Here is a 12760-nt window from a genome sequence, read left to right as displayed (position 1 = left end):
TTTATATTTTGTGTACAGAAAGTTGCTAGATGAGACAAGTCATTGGTACCGCCGGTTTCAAGCTCGATAATAAGACCGTTTAAGATATCCTTATCAAGCTCTCTTCAGCCAATATTCGTCTCCGAACGAATATTAGCTGAAGAGAGCTTGATAAGGATATCTTAAACGGTCTTTATTATCTGGCTTGAAACTGACCGTACTAATGACTTGTCTCCTCCAACAACTTTCTGTACACTATATATTATATATATATATATATATATATATATATATATATATATATATATATATTAAACAATTTTGATAGTATTAGTACTTTTCTATGATGGTCTATTCTTGCAGATATGGATTGATCACAGTGCATAGCAGCACATTGTAATACGAACAATACAACCTTTCTAAAGTGAACCCCCGTTTATTTATGATGAAAGACATATCATTTATGTGTATGTCAGTCATTTGCATAAAGTATGCCGTGAATCTTGAAAATTAAACTAGGATAAAATGCTCCGACTAAATGCAAGCACTGGTAGTTCCTCGACGTAAATGCCCCCGACAAACTCGACAAGCAGCTAAATCACGCCCCTTCACATTAGAGTTCCCTAGATGTAAGAGAGCCTTCTATTCCAGTAGTTTCTTCCCCAGAACCGCTCGACTTTGGAATTCCCTTCCGGGTTCCTGCTTCCCCAACTCTACTGACATGCAGAAGTTCAAGTGTAACGTGGAACGACATCTTGCTGCCCAAATCCCAACATAGTACTCCTGTAGATTATATCCCTGTGATATCAAAGTGACAATGTGCCTTGTTTAGGGTGAAAATGTAATTTTAAAAAATCATTCAATTTTTTACAGATAGTTGTGATTTTTTTTGGGTGGACACCGACTAACGCGAATAGTGAATAGAGAACTGTAACAGTGTAAAATGTTCAGGGTCATCAAATGCCCATTATAACGTGCTAAAATGTAAGTATGATGACAAGGTAATAATTTAGAATTTGCTAGAATTCTGTTTTCAATGATGTAATGAGGATGCCAGGCGTAGGTACATAGACCGATTTCTATATTCATATATGTATCTAATTCAACTTGTTATATTACGATGTTAATAAACTAAATTATTCACACTTTCTTATTAAAGTCTCTCGCCGTTCATCACTGTATGTTGATTTAATAAACTGAAAAATCCACACTCTCTTATTAATGTCTCCTCCCATTACTCGTTGTATATTGATTCAATCTCCTTCTTATATATTTTATCTTAATGCCAGTCAAAGAAATTCTTTTAATATATAACAGCAAAATTAAATAATCTTTAGAATTCGCCTTTATTCTTCATCTTTCTCACAAGAGATGTTGCGAGTCTATCTCTGCTCTATCGTCACTTTTATGTTAGGTGCTCCACTATGCGTCAGTGTTTAGTTCGCTCCTGTAAAACGTTCACAACTAGCACCTGTGTAGCTATAACAGCTACCAACTATTTTCCTCACTCTCGTTCTGTGCTAAACGAAATATCTGTCTGTCGTACAAAATACAGTGGGACTGCTTCCCAGCTGACTACAACATAGGCATTTTCAAATCTAATATAAATTAGTTCCTGTTGAGCGGCCCTCTTAAATAATTAAGCCGTACCCAAGTTGAAACATTACTGATCATATTGTCTCACCATATCCCTAATACCTATTTAGGCTTATCATACAGATGCCTCCAAGACTTGATAAGCGAAGACTCCCCAAGCTTAAAAAAATGTAAGTACACCAAGTGATTAATATTATTCGAAACAAAAGAGAGTGCTGTATTTATTAGCAAACAAACAACAACAAAAAAAAACTGAGATAACAATGTTCAACCAGTTGTGTTAAAGTCTGAAATGATTCTATTAGATTAACATATGTTTATTGTTCACCAGAAAAAAAGAATAAGGTTTGTAACTGTCTCAGAGCACAATTGTATTGTTGTCATGGCGACGATTATTATTTGTCTGGCAAAGACTGATACGAAGAATAGTTTATTAAATCGTAATGTCATCGTAAAGAATAAAGAACACGATTTTTGTGTTCCCATTAATATGAGACACGAACAAAAGTTGCAGCGCTAGGAGTCATAATTTCTTCATTTCTTATGCAAATATAAGATCAAGAATGAAAAATAATTAGGCATATATAAGAGAAAGCAAACGATAACTACACTTTTGTCCATGAAGAAAATATGATGTATAATGATTCTGAATATTTTTCGTTGAAGGTCGATACTTTCAATATTTTGGATTATTCAGAATGAAAATCTTAATTTAAATTCTGTATTTACGACGATTTGGACGATATAACATCCGACGATTATTGATGGAGATCTTGCAAATACTTGCTTTATGATTATGTATACTTAAAAACACACACATACACGCATACGAACATACACACACACACACACACACACACACACACACACACACACACACACACACACACACACACATGGAGTGCTCCATTTTTAGGGTGCTCAATTGACCCAAATAAAAAATGATATGATAAAAATAAGGTATACTACTATCATTGCTGTATTATAACTCATTACTACTACAATTGATAAGACTAAAAATAACGATGCTTGAATTCTTCAAAATACACATGCAGACATCAAATTGAACATTACTGAATTTCCAGTAATTTACCGCCGTAGATATGTGCCCTATTATCAACTATTATTAATGCAGCAACTACTACTACTTTGTAAAATATTATTATTATTATTATTATTATTATTATTATTATTATTATTATTATTATAATAATAATAATAATAATAATAATAATGATGATGATGATGATGATGATGATGATGATAATAATAATAATAATAATAATAATAATAATAATAATAATAATAATAATAATGTAGAATGCACAAACAGACTTGGAGAGGTACATAAAGTAGAATATCGAAAGATTTATTATCGTAGCGAGAGACTCCACGAAGAAAGACAATATAGGAAGCAATGAAACAGGAAACAAAAAAGACAAGGAGAGAAAATCGGAGGATTTATAAGAATTGCAAGAGAAGCGAATCAGGGAAACACAAAAGCATGGCTTATAAAGTGACGCAAAACACAACAGCCTGGCTTATAAAGTGACGCATGAACAGAAAAACAAAATCTTTACTGACAGCTGCACAGAATATCGCGGTAAGAACAAATCATATTTAAGTTAAACAATATAAGGAATGCTTTATTTTCTTAGAGCAACACATAAAAATTAAAATAATTACAAATAGTCAACGCAATGACGTAATCCATAATAACTTGTAGTCTACATTGAACTTTGTTGGACTTACCGTTCATATTATAACTTTGTATCGGTTGCAAAATGTAAAAATTAAGTACCATTGTTTAATCCTGCTCTAAACAGAAACATTCATTTCGAACGCACCTGCGTCTTATCAAAGCACCTACTATTGATTTTATACGCATATCCCTTCTGCTTGTGCGGAAAGAAAACTTCTCATATGCACTTGTGTTGTAAGGTTATATAAATAGGTTAACTTTGACAAAAATCGAACTGTTTTTCTTTAATAGGATTTTTTCGATTATCAGTTTTTATATTTTCAGAAAACAAAAAATCGATAGAAAATTTATTTAATAATACTTCCAGATATATGAAGAAAATTTGTCTGACACTTCAAAAAATTGATCCAGTTGTTTCGGAGTTCATACAGAACAAACTTACCCACCCACATATAAAGTGCCTTATATATATATATATATATATATATATATATATATATATATATATATATATATATATATATATATATATATTTCGAGGTTATTATTTTTCAGAGTTAAAGTAACCAATGAAGTTTAACCATATTAATACAAGAGTGTGCAATACCAAAGTAGGGAAAGGTATACTTTCTACTTGTTTTAACATAAGCAGTAATATGTTGTTACAGCCATGAGCATGTTTCGTTCAGCTAGTTACTAGTGATTGCAAACTTTACTTTCCTCTAAGCTGTATCGCCCAAACAGGTATCTAGTTACTAGTAACTAACTGACCGAAACATACTCATAATTGTGTAGCAACATATATATATATATATATATATATATATATATATAACAAGAGAGAGAGAGAGAGGCAGAGAAAGGAAAGAAAAGAAGGAAAGAAATGTTTCATAGTTTTCTACACGTTAATACAATGAAAAGCCACTGTTTATACAAGAGATGTCAATAGAAGGTAAAATTGTATTATAGCATTTTGTATTAATACAAAAATTACATATGTGCATACATCTATCAGCTACGACTTTATTCAAGTGTAAAAAACTTCTCCAGGCCATGTGTACTAAATTGGGGGGGGTGTATATAATTTAGAGTCTATCATGCTGTATTGGTTAGAGGAGACAATATTACTTATCTATTAACCTACCCATCAGATTTATCTAAGGACATATGTTCGTATAAATATTCTAGGGCACATTCACATCCGTATGTATTTCTATGGAAGCGTTTTTTACATTAGTACAAAAAAATGATTAATAAATATCTGCTAGTATATACCCATCCTCATAGAAATAAACAATGCTTCCTAACATTAAAAACATCAGTAAATAATCAATGTTATTTATAACTTAATTTTGTTATATGTTGGTTACACAAACACCACCGTATCTCGCCGGCTCACAATGCACATTGGAAATTCTAGTTCATTAAAATCGATAAAAAATAACTACTACTCCTTCCGATTCTGATAAATATTTTAGTACATAAAAGAAACCAGTCCGATACAAATTTTAGATTTAGAAATACTTGAAACTGTCTACATACTAGTAAAACTCTAAACTTATAATTAACAATGCTGGCTTATCAAGCCAGTAACAAGATTTGTAAATGCATTTTGTAATGCTTACATAATTCTATGTGGCCTAAATTCTAACACTAGAATTCAGCTTGCTTACGGTCCTCGAAAACACTCTGGCGCCCAGCTGTCTGTAAATACTGAACTCTGCAACTACTAAAATTCATTTACTTCTCCAGTTTTCCCAGCCCACTTGTTGATTTGCCTCTTCATCTGAATATGATTTAACGCCGGATCGAAGTCATCGGATATTTCAAGAATGTTTCTTTAAATGTATATGCACACTCACTTATATACTTGCACGCAATCAAGCAAGACACATGTAAGAAATGGTTCTCTCAGGAAACATAGCATCTACAATATATATATATATATATATATATATATATATATATATATATATATAACTAAAAAACAGTTCGTTATTTACTTAAATTATGAGTTATAATTTCCTCACCTTCTTATATATATATATATATATATATATATATATATATATATATATATATATATATATGTATATATATATACATATATCATCCAAACACGGTTGTATTTGAATATATGTTTATGTGACAGTTTTAGTCATTTAGAAATGCTTTAACCTGCTCAGCTGTATTGTGAAAAAATCAATTTTCGTTCAGTAAAACAACATTTATTATGAATTTACTGGTCTTCAAATCGTAAAAAAAACGTAAGGTGGTGAGCAACATATTTTATGACTGTTTTCCATAGCAACCACGTCGCTTCAGTAACTACTGTTGCTACCAGTTCACCGCTCTCGTGAAAAGAGGAGTAACAAGTGAAACAGAGAGAAGGAAAGCATAAAAGGGAGATACTTGGGGGAATTTTATTGAAAGCAGACGAGTGCCGTGTATTGTTATTACATATTTGTATGTTATGTTTATGGAGGCAAAAAATAAGACTGAAATTAAACTAAGAACAAATGAATTCATTGGATGTTTTTTAAATTCAATTTATAACATATCATCAATTCTTAATGCTGCAATATTTTAAGTTATCAATTTATTATATTTTTTAGTAAAATATCCCGTCATTTTTCTTTTCCAGTTTAAACAAATAGTCCTTTACTTTTCCATGTTTAAGTTTATTGCTTTTCATTCTCGCTTTTTTTCTATTGTAATACTGCTATGAATCAAGTAAAGAAGTTCAATATACCAGTAAGTGTAAGAGTATAAATGAACATTTGGAATTTAATTCTGTAAATAAAAAAAAAAATACGAAAATTCTATTAGAAATATGTGATTAATTTATTCGCATTCATAGAAAGTATAGTGTCCTAATCATGTCTACGTTCCCCTTTCAGTTTTTGGGAGATATAAGTCAAGAGTCCTCAAAACAAGACATCATAAAATGGAACAACAATACCTATACACTTGCATCGACACGAATGGGAAACCAAAGACGATGACGCAATGCATCCTTCCTGCAGGAGTGGACAATGCCCGATATTGTCGCTATTAATCACTACCCTTCTGATAAAGAAGAGTTAGGAATGCTATCGTTCTTTTATGTCGTGAATATTTAGTTACCAACCAAAAAGATGTAATCTGAATGGGAATAATAATTCCTGCATGGTTTCGTCGACACGAATTAATAAGCAAGAGATGAGAATGCAATAAATTTTTCTTCGCTTTTAAAAAATGAGAGGAAATTACCGGATACTTACACTGTTTACTTTTTTTTTTTCATGAAGGAAAAGTTAGTGTGTAGGTTGATTTGGTTGGAAACGAAACATATATGTATAATATAGTTACACCCTCCTCCTGATAGAGAAATCTTTAGATGGTACGAAATAAACACACCTCTTCTCATACAGTGTAATATATTTTGCGTATATATTTCTCATATACTAGAGTAGGATATATTCAAGTTCTCTTCTAAAGGTTTGCTTTTAATGTTATGAAACGCAGATTCTGGAAAGTGTAAATTTGGTTTGGTTTTTAAGTTTTACGGCATATCAACCATTTTTCGGGTTGTTTGATACCGAATTCGGTTATTATGGAAATAGTATTCATGTTGCATCCAGTTATTTCGTAGAAGGGTTTTATTCTTCAAGCTTTTTGTATCTTCAATCGCTAGTGGGGGGTGCCCTTTTCTGTTTCCTGCAACCTCTCTCCCACAGAAGAGACGTTGCGAGCCTGTCTTTGTTTTATCGTTATTTCCATGGCAGGTGCTCGTCTGAGCTCCAATCTCTGCCTCTCTTTCCAATATTTCGCGAAAAACACCCGTCTAGCTGAAACCACTGTCAATAGTTTTCCCCACTCTTTATCTGTGCCTAAATCAAAGCGTAGATTCAACTAACAAAGCTTCTTTCTTAGAAGTGCACGCCTGTGGAACTCTGTTCTGTTTGCTTGTTTCCCGCCTGACTACAACTTGGATGTCTTTAAGTCTAATATAAACAAATTCCTGATAAACCGCCCCCTTAAGTAAGACACTTTATCAAATCTCCATAACTAACGATTACTACGATATTATCCCATTGATTACTGTACACGCAATAACCCTTATCCCCGAGTGGCTTCCTGGGCTTGATAAGTGGTGACTACCATGTAAAAAAAATGGTTGTAGTGTTTGGTTTGGTTTGGTTGAGTTTTAGTGGATTTTATCGTTTTTGCTTCCTACCTTGCAGAACACGAGTTTTACAATGGGAAAGAGGAAAGTGTTACAGTATGAATGTTTGGTATATTTTCAGTTAGGAAATCAGTCAGAAAATGGAGGAGCTTTAAAGAGAAAGTGGAAATGGGAAGAAGGAAACGAGGTGAAAGGTGGGTTGTTGTTTTTTTTTTTTGATTTTGCAGAATATAATTAAGTTTTGCAAAAGCAAGCAGAAAAACAAAAAGCATCAATATTAGATGCATTTTATATTAGGAAGCCAATATTTTCAGACAGCCTAATCTGGTGAATTTTGATTGAAATTAAAATAACTATACGAATAGTTTTCATTTGCATCACCCCCCCATCCTTGCATTACCACATCACTGCCCCCCCCCCAAAGAGTGAGACCTAATAGCCAAGTAGAGTCAAGGAGAAAAGAAATACCGAGGAGAGAACACTGAGCCGGTCTCTGCTGGATAAGTGCGAAGAGAACTGGGACCTTCGGGAGGCTTATTGCCACTGAAATGTCAGTGAAGATCAATAACCGCTGCCAACGAGAAATCAATGGCAAGCAGATGTTGCGATCATGCAAATTTATTTGCAAATGTAATCGAAAGAGGTGGAAAGTACTGGAAATCTGGGGAGACTTGCTGTCACTCCGCTTCCAGGGAAATCACAGGTTTTTTTTCAAGGATAGATTTTCGATGGTCTGTGTAAAACTCCTGTTAGCAAATAATAAAAAGGGATCCCCATGCTAGAAAAATGAAATCGACACTATTCAGGCTTTGGATATTATCCCAAGGCCCTACCTAAGACACGATGAGAAAAGCTCAGTTCAAAGCCATTTTGTATTTGAGGGCAAATCTCCTTCCCGGAAAACAGTTGACATCATCACACGAAAAAGGGGAACTTCAAGTCACAAGTAATAAATCAATCATCATCTTTCGAAAAAGCAAAAACAATAACGGATGCAACAAAATATTGATTTTTATTTGTTTTCAAAATGCATGGGGTGTTCAAAAATATTGAAACTAGAGATATATTAACGAAGACATGCGCATAAAATATTCACGTTTTCAAAAATAGTTCTGGATCTATTAACAAAATGAAATGCATTAACTATTTTCTTTTTATTAAATACTAGCAGGATCCATAACAAGTGTTGCCTGGTAAAAACCTGCCCTTACTCCGTTGGAAAAAGTAAACTGCAGGTGTTGTTAGTGTCCACTATTGTGCCGGAACAACTGTGGACACTGGCAGCCGTGGCTGAAATGAAATAATCTTATGTTCACTGGCGATTAGTACTGGTTTGGGGCGAAAGGAAAGTAAAAACTGAAGTTTTAGAGCTTAGAGATTCTCAGTTAATATGAACTGTTTAGAGTGATCGAAATCAGTAGTAGGAGGCCTAGCTGTTTCCGTTTGTTGCTAAAGTCTTACTTTTCTTTTAAACTCTTCCACAAGTAGTACTAAAGTAATATTCGTGTTACGTCGTCTTTTTTAACGTGTAAAACAAAACTGTTACGACTGTTTTCACTTCATTCTTTGAGTATTGTCATGTTAAGAACAGTGTTTGGAATAGACATCCAGAACTCCCCATGTTCTGAACGACTTTCAGAATATATATATATATATATATATATATATATATATATATATATATACATACATATATATATACATATTACATATATATTACATATATATATATTACATATATATATATATATTACTTTACTTGTAAACTCTTTAATATTTATAATATATTTTAAGTTTACCATTTTGATTACCTTGGTAAACTTATTGTAATTTATATATATATATATATATATATATATATATATATATATATATATATATATATATATGCATGTGTGTGTGTGCGCGTGCGTTTATGTATATAAACTTGAAGACTGCACGGCTTTGCACAGGGAAGCTTTCACTTTTGCCTCCTTATATACATTATGTTCATTGCATGATGTTATTTTTGTGACGTCATGTATGATATTATATATATATATAATATCATACATGACGTCACAGGAATATTCATTATATATATATATATATATATATATATATATATATAATACAAGGTTAATATTTCTAGACATAAAGTCACCAATGAAATTTTTACGAGGTTGATACAAGATTGCTTAATACCGAAGTATTTACTTTCTATTTGTTATCACTTATGCATAAATATGTCGCTACACATTCATGAGCACTGGTAACTAGAGACTTCTTCAGCCGGTTTAACTTATACGAATGCTAAGTTTGCAATCTCTTTTCCCGACTTAGTTTGAAAACTTAGCTTTCCTATAAGCTGTACGATCTGAAGTGTTCTCTAGTTACAAGTTACTAGTTGACTGAAACATGCTCTTGATTTTTAGCAACATACTAACGTTTATGTAAAACAAATATAAAAAATGCATATATGTATATACATATATCTCTACATGCATATACATACATGTATAGATATATACACGATGATATGACGTTATTAATGATGCCATTATGACCAAACAAACACACAGACATACGGATTTATATATATATATATATATATATATATATAATTATATAAGCTCTATTTCCTTTTCGGTTTTATTGAGCTTTTTTATATCTGGCTGAGTTTATTTTACTTGTAAATATTAACCCTTTAATATTTATAATATATTTAAAGTTTACCATTTTGATTACCTTAGTAAACTTATTGTAACTTTTATTTTATTATATAATTATATATATATAATTTCATATATATATATATATATATATATATATATATATATATATATATATATATATATATATATATATATATGTGTGTGTATATATAGTTAATGTGGTTAGTATATGGTGCTGTACCTACCTGTTTAATGAAAACAAGTATCCAAAGTTGCATTTCAATATACAACACAATGTACTCAATTATATTTTTCGGTAGATTATTGAGTTTACGATAGATATTTATTCAACTACTGTAAGTTATCTGTATGTTTTTATATCTTTCTGTCTATATATTCACTTCTTCCTGACATGTGACACTCGTCCTTTGTCTTCAAATTCAAAATGGATAAATATTTTTCATTCACCACTTAGTTGTATTGATACAATTCGCATGAATCCATTATACTACCTATCACCCCTACTAATATTAGTGCTTTATTGATATATTTACGTTCTAATTTACTTATCAAAAATAGTAGAAAGTTAAATCTATCTATTTATATATATAAAAGTGAACGTGTCTGGGTGTCTGTGTGTATACATTTCTCTACGTAATAAATTTGTCAATTTTAAGTCTACAGACTCGAAATTTGATATACAGGGTACTGAGATGTGGGAAAATCTTTTTGATCGGTTTTCGGCCACCAAAAACAACAAATTTTAAGGGCTAATAATAGGGGACAAAGTTTTAAAAAAATTGACCTCTGTGATCTCTACCAAATTACTCAGACAATTTCTGGTCTAAACATTTGTAATTTTACATAAAGGGTATTCAGAGATAGGGCAAGCGTTTTCATCGGTAGTTTGGTAGAGTTCTCAAAGGTCAAACTGTTGAACCGATCACATAGATTTCCCCACATCTCAGTACCCTGTATATCAAATTTCGAGTCTGTAGACTAAAAATTGACAGAGTTATTGCGTAGGAAAAAGTACACAGACAGACAAACACACAGACACACATATATACAGACACGTTCACACACACACACAAACACACACACACACACACACACACACACATATATATATATATATATATATATATATATAAATGTGTATGTGCGTGTGTAAATATATAGGTAGTGCACAAATGTAAATACGTTCGAGACGGACACACGGCATTTATATTAGGGAAAACACTAGTAAAAGTAGACAGTTTTAAAAGCTAAAAAGTAAACTTAGTATAAACTTAGTATGAAAAATGTTACTTACCAATATAGTAGACGTACCCTCCTGAGACTCAACCGAAATAGGCTTTTCCATATTATTTGATTGATTAGCATTTAAATGAGTACAAAGAGCAATCTACAACGATTTGCTATTGCTCTACATGATGTCTTGTTTTTTCACTTATCGTTTACATAATTTTTATTATCTAGAATTATGACGACAAACAAACACTCTTCCACATGTACATCCGCACTTAAAAGATTGCAAAATAAATATAACACTTAATCCCAGAGACGAATATATATATATATATATAATCATTCGTCTCTGGGATTAAGTGTTATATTTATTTTGCAATCTTTTAAGTGCGGATGTACATGTGGAAGAGTGTTTGTTTGTCGTCATAATTCTAGATAATAAAAACATGAAAATACATAAACGATCACACACACATATATATGTGTGTGTGTGTATATATATATATATGTGTGTGTGTGTATATATATATGTTCATATACATATGTGTGTACACATATATATATATTTATATATAAACTAACATTAAAAAAAAACACTAACCTAGATTTAAAACAGATCAAGAAGCTAAATATCCAGGCTAAATAGAGCGCATACAAAGGAACAGGTTAACCAGAGGTCAAATAGGCCTTTGCCCGATAAATGCATTCTCATTGGCTGATAGGAAGGGCGCGGTGATTGGCTAACTAAAATTTCAATAGATGATGCGCATATAAAAACGACAATCACAGAATTCGTGCATAAGCCTGAAGAATCCTAATGAAACGCGGAATATTCAGTGTAGCTTAATTGCCATATACATTTTATAACTTACTATGTATATATATATATATATATATATATATATATATATATATATATAAAACTACTTAATTTACTCACATAAAATTAATATAGGAAAGTATAGATTTATGCGTAAACTTTAAGTATCTACTTCAAAAGTGCTAGGTAGAGCTAGTTAGTAATTTATAAAATATTTATGCCGATTAAGCTACACTGAATATTCGGCGTTTCATCCACTCTAGAACTCCTCAGGCTTATATATATATAAAGGTACTCAGATACGCACCATCAAATAAATGCTTAAGACCACTTATATAGATAAACAGGGGGATACGTCAATAACATATCGATAAATACGATACACCCATACTCACACATATGTATGTATATATGTATGTAACATGGGTCTTACATTAAAAAGGACTCAAAATGTCGTATATTTAGAAAGTCGAAAAGAAACAAAGAAAATAAATCTCACTCAGATTTTTTTTCAGTTGAAACAAAAGACATTTAATAACGGTACTTATCAAACCACACCATCATCCTGTTTTTTGTTACACCTTTTCTCC

General features: G+C 31.6%; 1 protein-coding gene across 1 annotated transcript in view; it reads right to left on the bottom strand.

The window, feature by feature from the left end:
- Nucleotides 1–11555, bottom strand: part of LOC145292075 (sodium- and chloride-dependent glycine transporter 1-like) — a 180757-nt gene extending 169202 nt beyond the window's left edge. Inside the window, exon 1 of the mRNA XM_080138131.1 lies at nt 11415–11555. Within this exon, the coding sequence (XP_079994257.1) occupies nt 11415–11465 (51 nt within the window). The 5' untranslated portion in view covers nt 11466–11555. The remainder of the gene's footprint in view (nt 1–11414) is intronic.
- Between the last annotated feature and the right edge of the window lie 1205 nt (nt 11556–12760).

This window comes from Euprymna scolopes, chromosome 13 (assembly GCF_053919585.1).
Source record: "Euprymna scolopes isolate OS-2025 chromosome 13, ASM5391958v1, whole genome shotgun sequence".
NCBI lineage: Eukaryota > Metazoa > Mollusca > Cephalopoda > Sepiida > Sepiolidae > Euprymna > Euprymna scolopes.
This window is presented reverse-complemented; position numbering and strand designations above follow the sequence as displayed.